Genomic DNA, 25550 nt, shown 5'->3' with positions numbered 1-25550 from the left:
CTGCACTGTAGTACTCACAATGGTCGACAGACGTCGCTGTCAAACGCCTGAAAGACAGCAGAACATTTGTTCCACTTTCTTCCCTGCTTCGTTTGAAACACTGCCTACAAATATTGGATATGTTGAGTTATAAATCCATTTGGAAAATCACTTTGTAAGAGAAGACCCCCCCTTTTGGGGGGGGGGGCATTGTATAGTCATCCATTTCTCCTATTTACATTGTATTTCTTTGAAACTAAATATTTTTCTTTCTTCATAGCTTTACTTCTTCATATTTGTCCCCAATATATATATTTTTGCAAGTTTCTTTCCGAATATATGTAATTTTAATTTCAAATTATTGTCTAATTCAGCAAGGTTGTGCTGGATTTGTTGAGTTTGACGACTGCTCTTGCAATTTCAGAAACCAGCCTATGATGGATTCATTTTCACGTTATCAAAAAAAGGTAAAAACATATGTGGATTCATTCACACATATACAAACAAAAGCTAGTCCTTTTCCCTGTGGCAGTACCTCTAGTCCACTATCAGCAATCTGTCAATAAAAAAATCTGTTCAAAAAAGGGGTAGGAAGAAGTAAAACCACTTATGTAGTCCCACCTTTTTTATCTTCACAAATGATGTGTCATTTAAATTCAGCCTGAAGCCCTGCTCACCTTTAAATGATGTTTAGGTACCTTTAAAGCAATGACAATATCAGACAAATAACATGAACCACAAATACGTTTAAAAATAATAATAATGAAAATAATAATCTAGATAGATGTAACCAGTACCATAATTCCATATGAGAGTCAGTGCTTTTGAGGGATTATTCTAAAACAACTTTGTAGTTTTAGTTTTTCTCTGAAGCGATGTATTTTATTGTTGTTGTTGTGATTTTTATATATATATATACTTATATACCAAATGATCATTTTATTAATAGCTGTCCAAGATATTCTACTCTTCAAATATTTTACTTGTCCTCCCAGATGGGTGTTTTTAAAAGAAATAATAATTTACGATACAACTGTGCTCATAAATTTACATTCCCTATGAGGATTTGGAAGAAAAAAAAAGTCATTTTTCCCACAGGAATGTCTGATAAATAAACAGGGATACTCTCATTATTGTTCTTCATTTTGCTTTTGTTTCGATGAGTCGTGTACTGTTAAAAACCAAATAGTTAAATGTGAATCCTACTGAAAAATCATGTGTAAACATGTGCGCACAACTATTTCCTTTTAAACATATTTATGCACTAAAAATAAATCCACTATTGATTTGTAAAAGCAGTGTTTTTATAACCATTTTTAACTTGACCTGTTCTATCAAGGCCTAAACTGTATTATTGTGAATTAAGATAACAACAATAGTAACATGCTGCTAAAATGTGCTGAAACATGACCGTTAACACATAAGTTAATCAGGCAGAAATCTACCAAAAATCAAAAATGAAATATTTATTACAGCATTTTGTGACTGAACACCTTTTAAAACAATACGTCACAGTCCTCATACAGGTATTTTTTTTTTTTCGTTACGTTTTGTTTGTTTTTGTTTTTTTTTCCATTTTTGACAAACCTTTCAAGGGAGACGGCATCTTCTCTTCTAGTGAGAAACACGTGCTGAGAAAACAAACAAAACAAAAACAAACAAAATAAAACCAACAGAAGAGGAAGGAATTCATGGACATATACAATATCAATGCCACAGCAGATCTGAAACTAGCAAAAAAAACATTCTTTTTCAATTGAGGTAAACACATAGAATATCTAACAGGAAACAATTAATAGACTTGAACTCTGTACGAAGTTTGTTACAATAGTCTCTCAGCTTTTCTTTTCTTTTTTTTTAATGTGTGTTGTGAAGCCTCCCAAAAACATTGAGTTCATAATTTAAGTGTTTTTTTTTTGTCGTTGTTTTTTTTTTCATTTTCTTGGGGGGGGTTTAGGGGGGGCTAGCATCGGTAGCTTCTCTCCAGTGCTGCACAATCAACATGTGTCCGTGTGTTTGTGTATGATTGCTTTTCTTCCCCCTACAATGTGGAGCTTCTTCCTTCACTTGGCTCATCAAGAATGAGAGTCCGCAAGTAAAAAAAAAATGTATTAAAAAAATAATAATAAAATAACACAATCCAGTGCTTGGGCAATTCGAAACAATGTTTGTTTTCCTTTAAAAAACATTCATTCAAGAGCCTTTAGAGTTTAAAAAAAAAAAGTGTGTTTGGGGGGGCATGACAAATCTTCAAGGGTGTCATCTAGCAGCCTTTCCCATCATGCCTTGGGGGCGGGGGGGGTGACGGGCGTATTTAGGACCTGGTGGCCCCTGTTGAAGCCTTTTGAGATGTTCCATCTTCTTTGTTGACGTAGTGCTGTGCTGCGAGTCCTCCAAAAAAGGGAAAACTTAAAAAAAACACAAAAGTGATCCAAAAACAACAAGTTTTAACTTATTTACCTATATATTTTTTTCATTATACTACAGTAGTTATAACTCTTGGAGTTTTTTTTTCCTTTTTAAAGTCTTCCAGAGTGATGTTCCTTTCTGTAAATGTTTGGAGTTTTTTCGATTTTGTTTAGTTTTTTTAAAGCCCAAGACTTTACAAAGTCAACTTGGTCCTCCGCTCGGGTGAAAATGTAACAAACGTTAGAAAAGAAATAGACAAAAAAAGAGTTGTGGTCATCACAGTTTGTCTGGAATTCTTCAGTTCGGCCCCAAAGGCTTTTTCGATTGTTACTCTTAAAAAAGAAGTCTCAAAAGATGGCGCCACAGCATTTTTTCTCTCTTTTAATCAAAAAGTGGCCGCAGCAAACGCCAAAAAAAGTTTCCCTTCTGACTGTCAGGCGTGGATGTCCAGGCCTGCTCCTGCAGTGCTGGGGTCCATGGGCGTGAGCAAGGGGGGTCTCTGCGCAGACATCCCCGGGTGGGGCGAGGAGGTTCCTCCGTGCATTAGCATGGTGTGGTGGTGGTGGTGGTGGTGAGGGTGGTGGGGGTACGTGTGGAAAGGAGGGGCCACGTGACGCAGCTGGTCTGGGTAGGAGGTCATCTGACGGGGGTTGCTGAAAGGAGCCGGGGCCATGCTCACGCCCATAGGACCGCTCTGAGGTACGTAGTCCACCGGCACGGCTGGCAGACCTAAAAGACAAAAATACATGTACGAGACACGTCAACACTCTGTATTGTTTTCCCTCAGAATGATTGCAAAACAATTAAAAAAAAAAACCTTGGACTTGCTCCAGTTTAATCAGGGATAGGTTATACAGAGTGCTTTGCACTGGTGGGTTTGATCAGGAGGCTCAATTCCAGTTTCAATCGGAACACTGAACAATAAGGCTTTTCTGTCAGGAAATTTGTGTCTGTGTGCTGGACAGATTTTTGTAGGTCTATTTGTAATAGACATGCGTAGCAACATTCATGTGGCAGTAGCTTTAGGGGCAGAATTTTTTAAAATATCAGCCTTCGCCAAATTTCAAGGGCATTGTCAAAAAGGGCTGAATTGACCTTAAAGTGACAACTTGAAGACAAAAAACACAGACAGCCCGTTTCTCCTCTTTTGGGGCATCTACATTTTTTTCTTTGTATATATTCTTATGATCGACATGCCGACCAAAACTTGTTGCCAAGTGAAATTGACTTTGGGCTTGAATTTTTCAAAACCAGAGTACTTGATATTTAACATGGTTAAATGGCAACAACAAAAATCCCATTTAAAAAGCAGGTTTTTGAGAACTTCACTTCTCATGATGGAGATGCCTACCAAAACTCATGTTGCCTCTGGGAGCTGGAATTTTAAAATGTTAAAGTAATTGGTCTTTGATGGATCTACAACTCAAGAACAAGCCATCTTATTTTTTTTCTTGCAGACTTACTGTGTCTTCAAGGCTTTGACTCCCTTTTGTGGGTCTCCTCATAATAGGCATATTATTTTATTATATTTGGCCAAATGAAACTGGTTTTGAGGCCCGCATTTGTAATAATTTTACAAAGACAAAATTAGTGAGTGACTGACTTTCCCTTTTCTTTACGCACTCTTGTTTAAGAGCAACATTGAGTCTGACTACATAGGACTGGATAGGAAGGGGGGGGGCGCCTGCTGGAGCCAAGGGGCCTGGTTCTTGGTTCGGGTCTGAGTTTGTGGGGCCGGCCCGCTTTGTAATGTGAACCCCTGGGGGATTAGAAGCTGTAATAGGAGGGGAGAGGTCACTGCAAGGTCACTAAGCATGCTCACTCGCTGCATTCCTGCACCTTAGTACACTGCAATTAAGAAATGACACCGGAGGGCCTTTGCGAGGGGAAGAGGAGGACACAGCATCGAGGGAAGGTGGGCCGGTAGAGGAGGAGAAGGAGGAGGAGGGGGGGTGTTTGTGAGATTAATGACTGGTCTCATTGGATGAGAGGTTGGCCCATTTTCCAATACCTCACCGTTGCCATGTCAGATGATTGGAAATGCACATATTTGTGAGAGCAGCTCTCTTAAAACCTCACTACCGGGGTCATAAAATGAATAAATCATTCAAGGCGGGGCGAAGTGGAAGGAAGGGTGGGGTCTATAGGCATGAGGTGCCCCCTTTGGCCTCAATATAACCTGGAGCGGCTCCTGTTAAAAGACCTAGCAGATGTTTTTTGACACTGTAAACTGGAAGAAGCGGCAGTTTCATTGCGTTAAGTCGACCCTCCCCCGATATCCTCTCCTTTATTAGCGAGAGCGTCACGCAAAAGACAATACCGGTCGCCTACCACTCCTCGTCAAGACCCCTTGTTACGGCACAGCGCCCGTCGTCGTGCTCAACAAGCGGCCGTAATTAAGTAACCGGTCGAAGCATATTGTGTGCTGCAGTAATCAAATCAAGAGAGAATAATATTCCTCTGCATTAAGCTATTAATGTAATTGGTCATGAAGCGTATAAAAGTGCCCCGGCGTAATTAAATAGTCTCAAAATTATACGGCTGCGTATTAAGAATTAGCCAACCTGAGCAAATGTTGTCGCTGCGCGGCTGTTTTAGGGAACATTGCTTCCGGATTTTTCCTTTTTTTTCTCGCCCCTGGCCACCTCAAGCTGATGAGTGAGAGACAAAACAGAAGACAGAGAGAAAGAGGAGGTAAAGACCAGAGGGGTGAAATGATCTCTGTCGGGCAGAATTGCGTCTTTGACCTGTCGGAAAAAACCCAGTCGGACCATTTGCATATAAAGGCTTCTTTTAATTAAGGTAAGTGCTATTATATTGTGGCTCATTGGCCAGCGCGCAGCTTAGGTGTTAAGATAAAATATCCTCGGAAGCCCCCCGGACGCTCTTTGCGATGTGATATGTCTCCATTTTTCAAATGTCAGGTGGCGAGACGGGCCCGCGTGGCTACCTTAATCACAATTACTCCATTTAGATGCAATAGTGTGTGTGTGTGTGTGTGTCATTTTGGCACTGTGCTACTAGATCATAAATCCATCCAAAAACCAACTTTCACACTGGTTATTAGAGCCTGGCAACATGACCGCTATATTGTGTATTGTGATATGAAGTGACTCAAGATGTATTTCGCAATTTGACATTGGGTTCCCAATGTGTTGCATACATATCTTTTGGAGAAAAACAAAAATAAAAGACAGTATTTACTGGAAGTCATTCCCTGACATGCGAGCAGACGTTTTAGAAATTCTCATGATGTCATTAATATTAATTCCCCTGAGGGCAAAGGCCAAAAGACAGTCATATCAGTGTCATTTGGCACCGGTATTATGGACATTTCATTTTTTTGTGTACTTTTAAACTGTATTTTTGCAATTATCCGAGGCCTAAGAATTTTAGGATTTAAATATTTTGAACAACTCTCTTGCAAATGTAAACTATTTTTTACCGTTCCCTTTAATATAGTGGTTCACATTGGTAGAATACTGTGTTTTGCTTTGCAAATTGCCGTATTACTATTCAAGTGTGTGTGTCTCTTTTAGCCACTATGCTAAAGCTACAGCCTCATAAATTAATCGCAATGTCTGAATAGTGGGCACCCCACCAGCCCCAAACAAACTGCCGCCCACCCCCGTCCTGATCCTTAAGTTGTCACCGTCCAGTAAAAAACAATCAAAACACATCTCTCCTCAAAACAAACCCCCCGTGAAGGATGAGGCCATGCCACCCCCCCTTTCAAGGCCCGTATATCTCATCGTGGGTGGGGGTAACCGACGAGGAGGGGGGCGTAATGTACTGCAACGTTCCCATCTTTGCATATAAGATAATTTGAGCATCAATCCTTTCGCCGGACAGATTTATGTCACTCTCAGGACAGTTTCACTTCTTCTTTATCGCTTCACTGGAGCCTGCTTAATTCCCGCCGCCACCCCCAACTGCAAACCCTTGTCAGCCCATTCCCCAGGAGATGTTATTTTTTCCCTAAATGCCCGACATTTGCATCCTCGTCCTCTCGGAGGGGTGAAGGGGGAGGGATTTGGGCTCAATAAATAAATGTTCTGTTCCTTCCACTATCCTCTCTTCTTGTTGTCTGGCGCCACAAGTCCCGTCCCGGGACGGCCCCAGCCTCCCCTTTCCCAAGTTAATTCATCTTTAACTATTCCCTACGCTTGCTTCGCGCCGCGCTAAAAGCATCCTAAAACCAAGCGCGGGAGGTCCGAGGGTGAAACGGCTCCAAGCTGGGAAAGAAAATGAAAAAGATCAAATGATAGAGAGCCTAGTACTTACTTCCCCCTTTTTCTTTGTGTTTTTGCTTTACAAGATGGAGGTTACATGTAGTGCCATTGCCCATCCATGCCCATATTCATCCCCATTCCACTCATAGGCCCTGGAAAGAGGAGAGAAAACACCAGAGGAAAATCAGCTGGAGTCAGAGAAACGACAAGTTAGAGCAGGATGGAAGGGCAAAGGAAGATGAGAGAAGAATCAATCGATAGGAATTGGACTAATGTAAACTAATTCAATACTATATTTTGCAGACAAAGTCGCACATTTTCATAGTTTGGCTGGAGTGAAACTTATGTTATTTTTCACACTGACTTTCACCGAAATGCGCTGTAGGCGAGCCTTCAAATTCTAGAGTTGGCAGAGTTGTTCCCAAATTATAGTGAAGATGAAGAATGTGGAAAAAAAATTAAAGTTTGGAAAACACATTACTACATTGTATTGATTCAGCCATGTTGTGTTAAGAGACGACTTTTAAGGCTGTTATATTTCATTTTATATATTGTAAAAATGTTTGTGTGTCTGATAAAATAAAATTCACCCCAAAAAATGCAACTTAACTGTGTTTTTTTTCTTTCCTTTTTGCTGATATGACTTATAATAAAAATCTGTGTATATAATGTGTAACGTAATAGGTATAGGTAGATGCGCAGAGGACTCACCACCCGGCCGGATCCCCATGTGCTGCTGCCCGTCCAGCACAAAGCTGCCCATGGGCTGGCCCTCGGGACTGTACGCTGCTCCTTGGCTCACTGAAGGATCAAGAAGAAAACCTGATTGTAGTCAACACGCGGGCATGAGAAAAAATAGGGAGGATGTGGAGGAGGATTGGGGGAGGAGGAGGAGGATGGTGGTAGAGGAAGAAGAAGAAGAGAAAAGACACCAGACAATCAGCAATTGTCTCAGCTTCCAGCCCAAACATACTGTAAGACATTGTTCTCATGTTTGTGCACTGCAATGAGTGGCGCGTGGCGCGTGCGCACACACACACACCCACACAAACACACACACAGACACACACATGCTCTGTTAAGTTATGGCACACTCGTACAGCACAAACATTGTTCAAAAAAGGGCAAAGAAAGCATACAGTCAGGCCTTGCTATCATATTACCACACAATCTGCATTGGTTTTGTCTTTTAGGAGATCAAATGCACCGAAGTGAATTATGTCGGATCATATGAAACCAACAGGGATTACTGGGTGGCTGTTAGTCATGCTAATTTATTATAGAGATCTTTAATTGGGATAAACTGAAGGTAGGCGACCAAATATTTCATGTGAATCCAAGAAAGTTGCGCAAATAAAGAAATGACTGTGTATGCTTTGCATTTATACTAATAAATCAAATAAAAAAAGCATTGTCTTGTATTTTATTTGTGCCTGAGAGTCACACAAGGCGTAGTTTTTTTAAACAGTGCACACAAAGGTGCTAATAACTGAGAAGAGTGTTAAAGGTCTGATTATTGTTGGTTTAATCTTAACAAAACGCAAGTTCCTCAAAGTGGTTGAATGGTGACTGTTCATTGTCAATGGTCGTACGGAGAGTTATTGAGATTTTTATCTTTAAAACGAGACCAAATATTACATATTTGATAAAAATCAAGAGCTGTGTGAAAGGGACTAACATGGATTAAATAGTTTATTAGATTTTTCTTGTTTTCAACATAAAACATTGCCGATATTTAAATTGTGGAGGATAAGCTACGCCTGCCAATTAGGGATTGGATACAAATGTAGTATAAAAACAACAATGGACCAACTATTAAGTAGTCCAAAGGTTTTATCCGTGTACTTCCAATAGGAAATCTCCAATTAGTCTGTGCACATTGAGAAGATGGTCTGCGGGGGTAACTTGAGGTAAGACACCCAAACCTCCCCCCCTCTCCATCCTCTTCTTTAGAGAAACAGGGCAACAGTGTGCATGCGAGTGGGATTTTTGGAAAGGACATCTTCACACCAGGGGGGGCTTTAGGGGAGGAGAAGGAGGAAGAGGAGGGGAGAGGAGCAAGAAGAAGAAGACTACTGTATCCATTCTTTTTCTTTCTTTTTTTTACCTGCTCGATTCGACTGGTCAATCATGGGCTGTACTATTCTTCTCCTGGCATTAATGAACCTGGCAAGGACAGAACAACAAGAAACAAACGTTAAATCAAGCCGACATTCACGCCAGCAACACCCACCCCCCACTCCTAAAAAATAAATAAAACAACAACAAACAAAAGGGCAATTGTGCGGCGACTTGGGAACCCTGCGAGGGACACGTTTAATGTTCCTTATGATCTATTCCCCCCTCGTTTAATAAAGCTTTTGATTACGTCGCGTTGCCACGGGCACCGGGGAGACATTCCTCAAGTATTAGCCGCTGCTCGGGCACAGGCAGGGGGGCTTTGGTTGTGGCACATCCCTTTCTCTCGCCGTCCTTTTTTATTTCCCCTCTCAGACACTTTGGCCCTGCACACGCCAACTTAACTGCAGCTTGTCTCCAAAGCTGCTCCCCCCCTTTACAGCATCGGGATGCCCCTCATTGGAATGTAAAAAGTAAGCTTTAATGAAGAAGCACAGAGGATACACATGCTTCCTTTCAGCCTTCCTTCCCCTCAATGGAACCCCAACTCTTGGGAAGAGTGCCTGCAGCTGCCCAGAAATTAGGACCAAGCATCGGACGCTTTTGTGTAGACGGGGTTTGCCCACCCCTTTTCCCACCTTGCTACATACACCTGCAAAAATGCAAATTTTCTTAGGCTGTAACATCTGTATCAGTGGTTGTTAACCTTGTTGCAGCTACCGAACCACCAGTTCAATATGCGCATTCACCGAACCCTACTTTAGTGCAAAATAATGTTATTTTTTTTTTCAAATTCAAGATTTAAAAATTCCTCGCAGCACTGATTGGCCAAGTAATGTTACGTTATCATCTCCAGTTAGTGATGTTGACATCAAGCGGGGAATGTTATCGTGAATAGACATGATGAGTCGATCCTAGTTGTAAGTGACTCAAGTTTTTACGATTCACAGATATTGCTCAACTGGTGTTTTTTTTTTTTTTTTTTAAATGTCATCGACATGATTTGACTGATTTTCAAATGAGACATTTCACAATTTGAATTAAGATTGAATTTAGTTTTTTTTAACATTCATATAATGGGTAAATGACCAAAATTTAAATCACGAGTGCCATGATTAAAAAAAAAAGTTCAAATAAAGGGTAAATGGTCAAAATTTGATTTATGGGTAACATGATTTTCTTTCATTTGTAACTTATGAGTGGTTAACCAAATGGTTATTGGGTTTTTGTTGAAAGTTGAGTTATGAGCTAAAAATATTTTTTCAATATGATGTAGTAATATTTTTTTGTTGCTAAAAAATGAACAAACAATGGGTCCCCATTTCTCTATGTATTGTGGGAAGGAGGGGCTTCTGCTTTTTTTCCAGCTGCCTAGAAATGAGGACCAGGCATGGGCTACTTTCACGTGGTATTGTTGTCATCGAGCCCATCAATTAGGCTGTCTGAAGTTTTATTACCAGTCTTAGTGGCAAATAATCGCAAGGTCACAAAAAAAAGGAGCTTTTCCAGTGTGGTGGAGCTTTGGGAGGGGGTTCACTTGGAGGTGACTGTCAGCTGGGGTTGACCTTTTAACTCCTTTTGAGGGCCACGTCAAACACAAGCTGACCAGTCGGCTCCCAAAACTCCTTTTTAAACCCTGTGGTTCGCGTCCATAAAAAAAAGTGCTGCCAGTATACGGCCATGTGGTTGATATTAAATAGAAAAGGTGGTTTCAAATCACGAGCGAAGCATACAGAATGACTCAAGAGGTGGTCATTAGCAGGAAAGGTAGAGCTGGAACCAATTTGGAATCCTAATCCCCCGTGAAGCCATGATACCTGCCCTCACCTTCCCTGGTGAACTTTAAACGCCTTCTAATCTGCCCGCCTCCAAGTTGCACGCTTACCATGAAGAAGAGAAAGCGCAGATAAACAGGTGTGTAAAAATACGGCGCCCCTCGGAGTTTTTGGGTCATTTTAAGTCAAAAATGTGACAGCGCTGGCAATGACAGTCTTACTTAGAGATGGGCAATCTGACACCAAAGACAACTTTTTGTTCCTTATTATCCCTCTATTGCTTTTTTTAAAAACTAAATAACACACAAAATATGTTAAATGAATATAGATAAATAGAATAAGTAAATTATGCAAAGATGTAACCAAATGATATAAGTCAAGCTCACATATAAGACTAAAATAAATTAAAAAAAAGAAACTGTCTTTTGCCTATAATGGCAAGTGAATACAAAATAAATGTAAAAAAAAAAATCACTTTTGGATCATCTGGCCCTGACTGGTATTCACATAACTTGGCCTTCTGTCTTCTGCTGGAGACCCGTCAAAACATTTGGACATAGCCACTAAAAAGTCATAATAGAGAAAAAAGAAGAAAAATTGCGTGCACACTTGAACGCTGCTCTCGCAGCAGCTTTTGTTTATCCGGGCAGACATGTTTAGCATTTCTCAAATTTCTGGCTCGCTCCTCAACTCACTCACTTTTCTTTCTCGACAAAGTTGTCAAACTGGTGACCTCACTTCTGATTGGCCAGATTCTCCCCTGCCGTCTCTGCGGCGATTGGCCCTCACCCTCACGCTCTCTCTCTCTCTCTCCCTCTCTGTCTCGTTCTCTCTCACGTTTCTCTCGCTGGGACTCGCTCCAGGGAGAGGCCTGGTTTGGCATGATGATTTCTCAGCGAAGGAATGCTGACAACAGGAGCCAGTTAGCAGGTGTGGCTTGGAGTCACTTAACCAGAAACGAGAGCATTGTGACACACACTGAGATGTAAAGATACACGTGTGGAGCAGCTATTCTAGAAACAAAGCTTTCTTTGCACATTTGTATTACATTTCAACACAAATAGACCAATGCTTAGTCCAAGACTTGTTTTTAAGGAGGAGACGCACCAAAGGGGAATCATTTACATACCGCTGACAACTCTCAGCTCTGCAATAACAGCTGAAAAAACCAAGTGAAGAATAAGATATTTCCACACGGAATAAGGAGAATTTGCAAGCTGATTGGCACACACTGAAGAACCACCAAGAGGTGGCACTCTACTATAACCACCAGGAAGGGTTTTTGTCAATCAGACACCAGAAAGGATATCACAATTAGGGAGAAGAAAAAAAACAGCACTATAATATCTTTACAATGCCTTAGCCTGAAGGTAAAAAAAACTGACAAACCAAAGAATAATTGTCAATAATGATGGTAAGCAAGTGCATGCCCACTCAACATGAGGTGTAAAAACTTCTTGAGGCTGTTAACCAAACAAAAATTGAAAAAGTAATTAATGGGAACGCACATAAATAATATTGTGCATTGGTATGAACCGGCACATATTTGTCAAAATCAGAAACAAACAGTTGGTTTGAAATAATCCTAATCACCTCTACATACAAAAAAAGTGAAGGCCAAAGAGATGGACGTCATTGCATGACGATTTTAAGGCCTTTTTAGCCAGATTGAAAGTCTCAGAAAGTCACTCATGGAAAATACACAGTTACCTTAACATGAAATATCAAATAAATACGTATATACTGAGAGTGTTATTATTTTTGCGTTAAGTATATCTATATAAACGGCCGAAGACTCCCTCTAAATTGGGTGAATTTGGCTTCTAACATCTTGTAAAATTGCCTTTTAATTTCTCCGAAAGAGATGGCTATTTATGGTAAAAACATTCGCTGGCATTAGATTGACAGACCGAACACTAGGACAAAGGAAATCGCAGCAAATAAGTAAACTTTGCCTGGAGTATTTCCCCCAAAAAGTCTATTTTGGATGACCTCCATAACACTTTGCACGGCTGTATAGAAAAATATACAAATTGAAAGTCTACTAACACGCACTCTAAGTATAAGACAACATTGTGTTCTGGCCAGGCTATTTAACAGGCGCGCCACCCCCCCCCAAAGTGTGTGAGCCGATATTAGTAGCCAAGGGACGCCGTGTTGATCCAGCGTAGCCGAGACCTTGTGTCAAGTGGACTCCCGCTGTCCTGGCTCCATCATTCATACCCTCTGTTATTTTCCCCACACGGCCTCGGAGCTCCCGAGCACTTGTAAACCGTGAATTGTTGTCCGTCTCGGCGCGTGTCCATCCGTCCATTCGGACGCATGCATGTGCGCCATCTCCTCGTGTCAGTCCTTTTTAGGGCACATCGACTTGCTACTGTAAGCTCAAATGGCGGCTGTGTGTACTGTAAAGAATGTGCTGACACACTCGGCAGACGCGTGCGTACGTTTTCGCGCTTACGCGTGAGAAAATAGTTAGCACTTGGGTGCACTTTTGGATACTTTGGTCTAAGGTTTGGCATCTGGGGTGCGCCGCCTACAGTATGTCGGGACATTGAAGTACAGCTTAACAAGTTTGGGGCTGCTGAAGAAGGGGTCCTTATTAAACACTAGTGGACCTGGTAAACGCCATTCACGGCCCCTCTCACCCCCTCCCACCCCTTTCGCACACACTAGTTGGCTCTCTCCTGGGGAGAATGTACACATTCTGCTGCGTATCCCAAGGAATGACCTCGACGTGACCCCCTAACCTTGCCTTTAATTATTTGTTTGAAGACAGCATGGAGTTCCCATGCTGTGTATGTGTGTGTGTGTGTGTGTGTGTGTGTGTGTGTGTGTGTGTGCGCTCAAGAACACTGAGCAGAGGCAGGCAATAATAAGCTGCACCACCAGATGCAGATAATAAAATGTGCACTTTCAGGGGTTGTGTGAAGGTTCTGGGGACACCCTATGGTATTGTTGTGAACACAGACGGCACGGGACAGCCTAAAAAAATGGAATTGATGGGCCCTTTGGTCAAAACCTGACCTGGTCCTCACACCTGTCTCTCGCCTAGTGGATGATTGGGGGTGGCGTTGTTCTAAACACACACTATTAACAGTGTTATCTGGGCCGACCTTGATAAGCTCAATTGGTTCGACTCAGGTCTGATAAAAGATGCTCTAAGGCCAGAATAGGGTGGAGTGGGGTCTATACCCCCCACCTCCAAACTTCTAGCGCTGCCTCCTGGTTACCGTGGCAACAAGTTAAGCTCAAGAGAAACACAACCTTTGTGTGCAAAGACACAGTGGAAGCAGCTACAGTTTAAATTTGCCTGTTTGTCAAGTCATATTTTTTGTGCCTTTCCCACAAATGGCTTGTGATTGGATAAAATCAATCCTGGTGGCTTTTGTCGTTGCTGAATGATTTTTTAAAATGAATTAATGTATTTTTAAAGTTAGTCAGGAAAAAGGTTAATGGTAGTATAATGGTGAAAAATGATGCCAGATAGGTAACACACGAGTAGAAAATACATTAAATTAAAAAGTAAAATAAAAAATTTAAATAGGTCTTTATGGTCAACTTAAATTTGAATTTTCTGTGTATTTATTATTTATTTAAATTACTTTAAATACAATAATGACTTTTAAATGTAATGCCATGTTAGACAATCAGAGAATGCCTCAGTCATAATTAATAATACATCAAAAGGAGAAAAAAATGACCTTAACCAAAAAACAAAAAGCAATGACTACTGCGTCTAAACATGAAGCTAGTTCTAACTCACTTCTTCTATACATCAACTTCGAAGCAAAACGTTCACTTAAGTCTAAAAAAGAAAGTAGGGTTGTGGGAAAAAAATACAAAATAAAAAAGCCCTTTGACCAGAAAGCGCCCGAAAAAAGCTGACGAGGAGGTCGCGTTTAGTATAAGCAAACAGTCATTATGGTGCGGCCCTGCAGCGGGGCGGTCTCGGGCTACTGAACATCCAACACTGATCTGCTGTAGTGACAACAACACTGATTGAATCAGCCTTGTAACCCACGCATGCAGGCCGGACTTAACGCTATCAGCTGATTCATCATACGCTATCACCGCAAATGTGACAAATAGCGGAGCTGGGATTGACGTGGGGATGTTTTGGCGCTCCCCCTTTTGCTGCGCTGAAGCGGCGTAAGGCGGGTGAACATGACCTCACCGCCGTCTTTGATTTGGTGCAGATGTGAGCGCAAGAAGGCTGCTGGATTTTTTTTTTAAAGGGAGGTTGAGGGCCCACGTTTGGGGCAACTGCAGTGTTTACATACCTCTCTCACTCACTTACTCTCTCTCTCTTTTTTCTCTCCCCTCCTTCCATCCTCTTTTGTGAGCCTCTCAAAGAGGGACTGTTTCACCTCTCCTCTATGGACTTTCACTGACCTGTTTTTCTTCCCCTTTTTATTACTGCGCTCATTGGCCTTTTGTGGGACCCCCGCAGCCCCGGTTGCAAGTTGCATTCGCCTCGCTCCGGCCGCGCTAGTCGCCGTACATTCCAACCCCCCAAAAATAAAACTGTGGAGTTGTTGAGTCGGAGGGGGAAAAATAAATAAATCAGACAAAGCATTATACGTATTTGCGGTGCAAACTGGCAGGATTTAACGAGCAGCTAATTAAAATAAATCAATAGCACTGCGGCACGCTTTGCTCACCCGCCTCTCGCCGGGCACTTATTCCTGACAGATTTCTGCTGACGGCTTCACTGTAAAAGTCAAATCCTGCTATGCATCGGAATGAACTGATGGGAAGGTGGACTCATTAAAAAAGGTTAGACAAATGGTCGGAAAAGTCAGGAAAAGATACGAAAAACATAAAAATGGGAGTGGCTTGGGCCTTGGAATAAACCGTGGGTTGCTACAGCTAAGCGGACACTGCGGTCATTCCTGCCCTTTCGTTTGACACGAACTCTCTTGGGACGACATGACGGTTTAAACTGGGGTTATTTAACTGTGAACAAGAATAATGTACAATACTGCACCCAGGTGGCATTGTAATTGTGCATCTACAGTCATCAATTGCAGTGAATAACTTTTTTATAAGGTATTTTTGGGCCCTGAGGCGAATGAACAGTTTTTGCATTGACGGTGAATGGTAAATTGGAATACGAGTGTTTTAGGTGTTTTACACATGGAGAGGAGATGCAGAGGCAAGCCTCATATCCCCAACAACCCCCCCTTCTATCAGCCGCATTATTTTCCAGCCTGCTTATAGCGTTCCTTATGGAGGGTTAACTACTGTGGCATCCATTCACCTCTCAGCGCTATCAAACAACTTTGATTTCTCAGTCTGCATCTTCACTTTCTTCCTCCTCTCTGTCTGATTCTTCTGGAGCTGCCTTTTATTCTTCTCTCCCTGCGTCGAGTGCCTGGTAATCGAGTGTGCGACTCTGTGACCCGACACCCCGCCCCCCACCTTCTCCTCCCTTTTTTGTCACATATCAAACAGGGCGGCTTTGTGGATTAGCAGGGGGAGCGATAATGACATGATAGAGGCGTTATATTTCAAACCAAATTGAGTGCCGTTGCAGCCGAGGCAGAGAAATAAGGACGGTCGACTTGCTTTTTGCTCGGGATCAGACGATGCTTCTGCTATTCCTTTTAACCAAACAGGAATTGAATGTATCGTACTGTAATGTGGGAAAGAAAAACTCAAGATTTATTATACACTTACCGCTCTACTGACAGGAACATAAAAATGTGCTACAGAATGTTTACACCGCGCTAGTGCAACTTTCTTTCCAAATGTTAAAATGCTTTCCATATTTTAGAGGTGTGAGTAATAAACAGTCTGGCTGTCGTTGACAAAGATAGACGTGCAAACCAATTGAACTGGGTGGGATGGCAGTGCCTTCACAAAAGCATTAACTCATTGGCCGCCATTGGCAGGGATAGATGTGAAATTCATTTGAACTGGGAGGAGTGGCAGCAGCTCCCAGTTCAAATGTATTTGACAGCTACCAGTGACAAACCTATTTGAAGTCACAAACGAGTATTAACCAGTACTGTGTATGAAGTGTATGAATGCACATGAATGTGAAAACAGGTTTTGTGACTGTCACCTGTCTATGAAAGGTGCAATATATATATATATATATAAGTAAAATTGCATTCCATTTCTTAATTGGACTATTAAGTACAGTAAATATTGATGGTGCAGATATATGGTGACATACATAAGGGAGTACAGTATCTCGACCCCTCACCTATTTCTTCATAATTGTGTCCGTGGCGAGTGAATGTGTTTATTCACCCTGGAAGTTTCCATGATCCCGCATAGTAGTAGCGGCAGACCCAGCGTTCGGCGAAAATTTAATAAGAGCTTCAATTGCACATAATTGCTTTGACATATATTCAGAAGCATGCACTCTCTCACACACACACACAAGCTGAGCTGTGAAGGCCAGCATAGGGGAGTTATAAATAGCGGATGTTTGTGGTGCTGCAACTGCTACATGGCCACAGGGACTCTGATGTGCATGGCAGACCCCCAACGCAAACGTCTCACCCGCTGTGGCCCCCTGTCCTTAAGTGACAGTTGCAATAATAAAAGCCAAACAAATATCTGTCTCACCCCCCCAAAAACTCGCAAGCTCCCAAGTTTCGAGGCTGTAAAAGCAGCATGAATGGGATGGAACCCCTATATCAATGTGCCTATTTCCAATAAAGCTTTTCAGTACCAAAACCACCATAACTTAGGTGAATGACACAAGATCATTGTTATATCTGGTTATTTTTCCCCAGTATGTGTAAAAAGGACAGAATGGGGCTTTGGCAGGAATGCAAAGTGAAAAGCAGCGAGGTGAAGGCAAAAACAAGAAGCATGCCTCAACAAAGAGAAAATACCTACTTGAGGTTCACAGAGTTTAAAAAGCTCAGCGGCAAGATCCTGTCCGCACCAACACCCCCCCCCCCACACACACACACATACACACACACCCTCAAGGCCATTCTGTTACACCTGGTCACCTTTATCCCTTTCAGTCCCCCACGCCCTTTCTTACGTACATACCCTACCCCCTTACACACACACACACACACACATACACAACTACTTGCACACAGCAGGCATTTTTCCTGTGGCTGACACATAATTCCCATGGCTATCTTCCTCAGCAGATAAAAGTAATTATTCCAAATGTACTCTGCCAGGTTGTGTGATCCTCGGCGTGGGGCATCAGTAAGAACATCTCTTGTCACTTGTAAACTCAGACTCAGCAAAAGCATGGCTTCAGAATTCCCCAAAACTGCATAAAGGACGTTACTATTGAAATTTTCTATTTTTGATTACATTTGATGTCAAATTGGTCTAAACCTGTTATTGTAAAGGTCCCTTCAAGCTTGTATAGTATGATAATAACCCCCTCCGCCCACCCTCCATTTGCCCCAATGAGCTCCAAAGGCAAATGGAAGCTCTTAAACATAAGCCTTGACTGTATAGACTTTGAATTTTATCCTTTACAGTTTGCTTTTTTATGTTTCGGGGACCCCTGAAGGAGGTGGCTTGGAGGGGAGAGGTTGGGGCGGTCGACTTGAAGCAACAAAAGAAGAAGAAGATGGCACAGGTTGAGTCGAAGAATCGTCACCATTGAGTGACATCTCGCCTCGTTTGCGGGGGCCTCATTAACAAACAATACGGCTGTGAAATTGGTTTAATGGCAAAGTCATAAAATTGCTATTCTGCTCACAGATGGCCTCCGGGCAAAGGGAGGATTCTGGCAGGATTACAACGGCTGCCCGCGTGCATTGAGCTAAGTTGTGTTCAGAAAAAAACCCAAAAAGAAATATACATGTTAAAAATTACCCTCCACTTTCATTGCCTCGCGATCCCTTTTTCCCTCCACAGGTTTTAACGCCTCTCTCTTTCTGCAAATGAAATAAATTAACCTACTTTTCCCTCTCCCACACTTGTCGACCTCCCTGCTGCTACAGAAATTACCCGTCTAAGAATTAAAAAAAGAAGGAAAAAGGAGCCTCGCCCACGCACAAAACGCGCCTCGACTTTATTTCAAACGTGCAAGCTCTTGTTATTAAACGACCCCACCAATAAAACCAAGCTGTTGAGGTTTGAAAGAGCCAAAAGGTGCTGCAAAGTACAAAGGCACCCCCATCTCCTTACAACCTCCAATCGCTTCCAAAGCTTTGCCCGCAATGCTTCTTTCAGTTCCTCAGTCTCACACAGGCCCAAGACAATGTATTCTTGCTGGGATTTAGTTGGGAGCTTAGCATTATAATACATTCTGAAAAATGTTACCCATCTAAAACTGTACAGGTTTAACATTATAATATTATTACAGGCTGAAGACCTGCCAAAACGCAACAGAATTATTTGTTGTCGTAATTTTTCTTGATCTTATGGACACTAACTTTGACATCCTACCCCTATGTCAGTTGTGAATTTAGCATCTTGAAACTTGCTAATTACATAGCATTGGTCAGTTTGTATTCTTTCTTGGAGCCCAACTTATTTTTTCTATGCTGAATAATTCAGAATCGAAGTTTTAGGTACCACTCCTTTAGTGAGTATACATATTTAAAAAATTAAATAACTTATTCTGTCATAGGTTACAAATTAACCAGTAGATGGCATATGCACTCTTTGCAGAGCCTTCACCCTGTCGTGTGCTGTAGCACACTGGTCCATGTAGTATATATTTGGACAGCTCATATTTATTAGGAATGATTATTAAACACCTAAAAACCAGAACAATAGAATTAAAATATGTATTATGTCATTTCATTTTTAACTGGGAGATTTGCCAGTACTTTTCTGGGACAAGAATATAGCCACACACTAAAATTCATCCAAACCACTTCTCAAAAGTAATATATACATTTATACACAGTTATACATCATCTACCATAATAGATCAAAATGTCACAATTTTCCTAGTTACCCTAGTATCGAATTTTCGTAAAAATCTATTAAAAAGAGCCTTCGCTCGCGTCGCAATCTGTCACCAATGAAAACGAGCGATTTGCTTCATCCCTACAGATGTGATTATTATTTGCGCATCTCAAATGAATTTAGAGGGTAGGTGGTGGAGGTGGGGGGCTGACACTTGGGATCTGACAACAGAGTCAATTCGGCTAATTAACTACCAATTAGCACTGCCTAAATGAGAGGGATCACGATGCCCGTGTTGGCATCGCCACAGAATCAAGCGACTCCCGCCTCTTGCTCGCTCTACCCCAATCAAACACATATATAACTGTATATAGTATCCTACTATATTTAGTAAGCTAGGGGTGAGACACGGCCACCGGCTGAAATCCCAGGTTGCAGTCAAAAAAAAGCCACTGACATTTCCATCTGGGTCAAAGTTAAGAAGGATGAAAACGGGAAAAGTAGGATGTCGAGGAACCCCCGGAGGCTCTCATATCTTCAAAGAATTGGGTAAATAGAAGCTAGTGGCTCTTGCTTCATAGTTTTATGATACATTTGGAAAATATGACTTATGCTTGTTGCCCGCCAAAATCAGGCGATCATAAAAATTGAACATAAAAGTCAGTGGTCCTAGGTTTCTGTATTGGCCGGAGATGGGAGGTAGGAAAATGCTCCACAAAGTTGGAGGATAAGTTGTTGGCTTTGTTTGGACTTTTTCTTGGCTTTGTGGACTGCAAAGAAGCAGGCAAGTTGGTGGAATAAAATGTTAACCCTTGAGGTTTAAGCAAAATTAATTGTGGGACTGAGCGTCGGTCGGTCAAACTGGATTCCAAGGCAATGTCCACTAATGGGAATTGGAGTTGGAAATTGTGAGGAAATTTAAAGCAAAAGCGACGTCAATTTCAATGCCTGTTAAATATATTGTAAAATGAAAAAAATGATATGACAAAATAAAAAAAACACTGGTGCTATTTAAAAAAAAAAAACTTGAAATATTTAAGTCTTTGCCACTAAAGGTGCTGCAATTTTGGAATTAAAGACATAAAACATTCCCTCCCTTCCCCATTTTGTTTCCCTCGTACCTTTACCATCTGCTTTCGGGATGCCCCCAAAATGGTAAGCAGTCATTGGCTTATGCAACTCATATAACCAGCTGATTGATGCTTTCAAAATAATAATACCATAAGTCCATGTACTATGCCCTCCCTTGTGGGAACGGTTGCAGATATCGCAGCTATTTTGCGTCTTCAGTGGGCACAGGCCGCCTGGCGCCGTCGTCTGGCGGATTTCCTTTCCTTATCATGTGACCTGTGCTCCGACACGGGGCAAAGGTTGGCTGAGAGCAGCCCCCGTGTCTTAATAACTCACTCATTGTATTCCTTTTCGCCGCTAATTAGAGTCTCTCTCCCCCTCTTTCGCTCTCCAATGTGTGTGTATGTGCATGCGTGCATGTGCGTGTGCGTGTATTCCCCTCTGGGCTGTAGAGACGAGCCAGAGGAGTAAAAATAGAGTGTGGCTTAGTGCCCTCTTTATTGTTATTAGTGCTCCATTGGCACAGCAGTCCGTCATCATATATGCCAAGAAGTGACATCTTCTCTCTTTCTGGCTGCCTCTGAAGACGAAGGAATAATGAGCCCACCATTTCCTGCCTTTCTTTTAGCAGCCTTTCTCCCGTCGTCATTTGTCATCTCATATGTGTATATGCCATGACTGCGTCACCGCGGAGGTAAATAAAGGAGATGACTCGTGCTGGGCCTGATGTCGAGGATCTGGTCAGGCCCCATTTAGTTCCAAATGATGGCTGCGATATATGGGGTTCTATGAGGAAAACGCTTCACCTGGTCATTTCATTTTCTCTGTCAGGTGTATGCCAAAGGCTAACAATCCGAATTGTGCACATTTTATACAATGTTGTTTTTAAAATCTACCGCTCAGATTAAAAGGAATACTTTTTTAAAAGAATCGACTCTTGTAAGCATTTTTTTCATTACACTTAGGAATCTGAAGTAGCGAAAAAAATCTTTAACCTGCGCTCAAAATCTATTTGTCTTTTTGACAGACTAAGAATTTGCTCCAAAGCTACATCAAACACATAATTGTTATTCTATTCTATTTTTCTAAATGAAGCCAAGACCGAGAATGATGGAAAACAAAACAAACACCTGCTCGTTCCAAAATTTACACAGAAAAACTGCTTGTGCAGTGGTAACTAAGGGTGCAATGTGCGCTTACGATAGAAACATCTGTCAAAACAAGGACACATCCCGGTGCCACATTAGAAATACCATGTACACACAGTATGTACACATCGGGTACCATTAAAAGGATAATCAAGTAGCGGTGGAATAGTGGACTTTAACCTTTTCCCTTGTGCTTTATTAACTGCGGCCAACTAATGTATTCGGGTGAGGCTATTGGCTCATGATGCAGATTGAAGATAACAGGAATAGGAGTTTTTCAAGCGATTGTTTTGGGCCCATCCAGGTGAGCCCAAGGTAGAAAAGGGAGGACGGTTTGATCAGGTAGGAGGGGACCAACTCCAACACAGGGCGGCCTTGTGCCGTCGCTGGACCGCAATTGTGGCGGAGGACAAAGCACTGATTCAGCACATCTTTTTCCCCCCATGGGGGAGAGCACTGGAAACCCAAGACGGCGGCCATCCAGCCCAACGCCCCCTCCTCTTCTACTAACCACCACCGCCGGGTCTCTGTCTTCCTGACTATATCTCTATCTGTATTTGGCCCGTCACGTTGGCAGCGGCCACGCATCAAAGGCAAAGACAGAACAATGCGAGGGCCTAGCCAGGAATTTGAAGAGCTTTTATTTTTAACAGGAATTTCGGACGGCAACGGTATGTCATGTCCCGGGCAGGCTATCTCGGCTTGGAAAGAGAAACCAGAAGAGGGCAAATAAAAAATATCTGAAGGAACCTTCCAATGCATATAATAAAACTGTAAGTAGAATCTGCAGTGAGCCATTTTAAATGCAAGTGTGTCAGCTTCTAGCAGGTTTCTAGAAGCATGACCCACGACTCACAGCCTTCACCCTGTTTGTGGTGAAAGTATTTGTTCAACTTCCTAAACGTTTTGCCCAGAGCTCTCCCTTGTCCTGCCAGTCTTGCTCTTGCAGTCCTCATTGTGCCACTTAAAAATAGAACCAGAACCCTTCATTTTGGCTGTAGGTCTGCCTCCCTATGTACGTTCAGTACTTGGACCTCAGTCTAGCCAGTTGGTGACCTCTGCTCTAATAAGTCTTCAAAAGACAAGGCATTCATGTCCAAACATTATATTTGGCTGTTCCTCTCAATGCCTGCCACTGATGACAATAGGCGTCCTAGCTATTTGAACTGGGAAGGATGGCTGTATTCAGTGCCAGTAAATGCGTTAAGGAGAAATTGTCGCATTTCTGAAGTCAATCTCTGTCAGTTTCCCTGCTCCTGCTGTATTAATCACCATGACACAGGCGAGGCGACTCAATTTTCTGCTCCCTTAGGTAAGGTGTGCGTCGTGGCGCGCTTCTAGACGACTGGAGCAAGCCATGAAAACAGGCGGCTAATCTTTGCTTACCGGTGTAATTGAAATGCTATCCACACTGTAGGGTGCATTAAAGTCTGATAACGGTGGTTCCTGTGGCCAATTTAAGTAGCTTGGCTCGAAGGGTGAATAAAGCAGAAGGGTGAGGGAGAACGCGAGATGGTGCTGGTGCTGGTGGTGGTGGTGTGGGGTGGGGGGCGGTGTTAGATAAGGCTGACAAACCAGGCTAATTCTGCAGGCATGTTTCTCATTGTGATCCAAGAAAAATGAGACGAAGAGAAAAATAAATGAATCGGAGAGGCAAAAAAGAAAAAAAATCAATTGACCCTCGGGTGGCTTGTCGGCCCGCGCCTCTGATAAACCTAAAAGCTTCGTTAATGTGGGCCCGCCTGTACCCGGCAGATAGAGCACTTTGTAAATGAACCCGCTTTGATAAATATATTAAGGAAAGCTGCGAATAAAAGGCACAGACTTGTCATTTGTAAATAGAACCCTTCGCTACATGGAATTAGAATGATAAAATGGGGTTCCATATAATTAAGTTTGTGTAAGACCTGAAATCCGTGCAAATACCTCCCCGGCGTGCTGAAAGGAGGCTGTCACTTCAATTAATCTGAACATCACCCTGAGAATGTACGGAACCAAATTAAGCCGCAGATAAAACCGAGGCTAGTATTTTGATAAGTAATTCCTGTATCATTTCTTTGCTTCTGTGATCATTTTATTTAATCCACCACCCCCAGTCATGTGCTAAGCCATCTACAAAGGCCTCACCGGCCTGGCCACCGCCACCTTAATCCTACCATATAGCTGCCGTAAACCAGGGAGGGGGCGGCTGGCGCTTTTTCTGTGGGGGCACTGGTGGTGGAGCGTGGCATGGCTTTTTGGGATGGCAGGGGTGGGCGAAAAGGGGGTGCCAGGGGTGTCTGTGGGTGTGGGGGCTGCAGGGGTAGCTTATGATCTGCCTTAAATAGACCCCAGTCAGTTTCATGTGTATCAAGCCACAAAGAGACGCTGACTTAAGTGATAACAGGAAGATTCTGGTAGCAAGCACATCATAGGATGTGTGTTTACTCGTGTGTATGTGCATTTGGTACGGACCGATGCACATAAATGGTTTTTACAATTTAGGAAATTGGTGGGAAATCCTTTTTGAATTGGGGTCCACCTAAAACAGGGATCTCCAAGCTATTCTGGGGCCGCAGGAACTGCAGGATTTTATTTCGGCCAAAGAAGACGACACCATTTTAACCAATCTGGTCAATTGTAATGAATTGCTCCTTGTTTTGGCAGAAAACCTTTCTATATCCTTTAGATGTAAATGCTTACTTCACATTTTCCATTTTTGAGCATACATTTATGAAAGAGAATAATCATAAGCTTTACGAAAAAGTCAATTTTTTAGGGAGTTAACAAGCTTCATGGCTTATTTGACCATTTTGTCGTAAAATTTCAAGGCAAAAGAATGGAATCACTCTGCCAATGATAACCAGATTTCATATATCTCTGTCATTTTTGGGAATCCAAAAACCCTATTTTACAATTATACTTCTGGGCTGTACATGACCTACATACATTTCTCAGGCAGTTGAGTCCCCGCCTATACTTTAGAAGCATAAAGCACCAGGATGTTGAAAAGTGAACTCACCAGTTGTTTACTTGTAGGATGGTGAGTCCCGTGTCTTGGGCTAGCTGCTTCTTCTGCTCTTCAGATGGGTACGGGTGCTGCAGGAAACAATATACACACTCATTAGCTTTATAAATATAGTCAGGCATACCACAGTGTTAGATTCCTTGTGGTCTATCAGTTGCTTCTGACATTTTTTTCCCCCATGTTGTGCGTTTCACTGCACCTTCTTTGTGACCTCAGGCCAACCTCGCCACTCCCCCGGCACGGTATAGACCCATCAGGCACGCATCCGCCCACTCTTCAACGTAAACACGCAGGCACAAATGTACAATTGAGCTTTGCCGATCAAAGCTGGCTGAACAAGTTTTTCAAAACTGAACCTTGCTACTTCACTCCCATCTTCACACAAATAGCAATGCCATTGGTATGTATGTACATCGTCAGTAGGACGAAACAATCTTAAATTCAAGTGAGGATTAGTTGATTTGTCAACCTGTTGCAAAATAACCAAAATTCAGCTTTTTCAAATGCCACTCACAAACATGTTTGTATTATGGCATCTGAGGTTGCTTTCATTCCATCAACACATTTCGTAGTTGAGAAATTTCCACCTGAGGACGTCATGGCGCTAGTCGCATTGGCTTCGATGGCTTTATCGAGGGCTGACATATACATGCCGGGTCTTGGGCTGCTTAGCTCTGAAGCATGACAAAACAACAGTGATTGGCTCTGACAGATGTCTTTAAGGGCCAGATTAGGAGATGGGCACATACAAATGAAACAAATGAGACAGTGTTTGTAGGCGCATACATTGCATTACGTAGTGCTCATCAACACGCAGAAATATTATATAGAGTTGACACCTACAAATCAGCGTGCACAAAAATTCCTTTTAAAAGATGACACTTAAATCTCCTCTATTTTCAGGTGGTTTCAAGCTCCATTAACATTCTTCCCCTTCAAAGAAAATAGCGACATG

General features: G+C 42.2%; 1 protein-coding gene across 12 annotated transcripts in view; it reads right to left on the bottom strand.

The window, feature by feature from the left end:
- Window positions 1–1430: 1430 nt before the first annotated feature.
- Window positions 1431–25550, bottom strand: part of meis2a (Meis homeobox 2a) — a 137212-nt gene continuing 113092 nt past the window's right edge. For 6 of the 12 annotated variants that reach the window (XM_077620227.1, XM_077620228.1, XM_077620230.1 and 3 more), the window contains 5 exons: window positions 24590–24666; window positions 8728–8786; window positions 7332–7442; window positions 6673–6772; window positions 2971–3117 (listed from right to left, as the gene is read on the bottom strand). In XM_077620227.1, coding sequence (XP_077476353.1) covers window positions 6714–6772; window positions 7332–7442; window positions 8728–8786; window positions 24590–24666 — 306 coding nt within the window. In that variant the 3' untranslated portion in view covers window positions 2971–3117; window positions 6673–6713. Of the gene's footprint in view, window positions 3118–4952; window positions 5040–6672; window positions 6773–7331; window positions 7443–8727; window positions 8787–24589; window positions 24667–25550 lie in introns of all 12 variants that reach the window. The other 6 variants (XM_077620229.1, XM_077620231.1, XM_077620234.1 and 3 more) reach the window with 4 other exon arrangements.

The sequence above is a fragment of the Stigmatopora argus genome, chromosome 15 (assembly GCF_051989625.1).
Source record: "Stigmatopora argus isolate UIUO_Sarg chromosome 15, RoL_Sarg_1.0, whole genome shotgun sequence".
NCBI lineage: Eukaryota > Metazoa > Chordata > Actinopteri > Syngnathiformes > Syngnathidae > Stigmatopora > Stigmatopora argus.
This window is presented reverse-complemented; position numbering and strand designations above follow the sequence as displayed.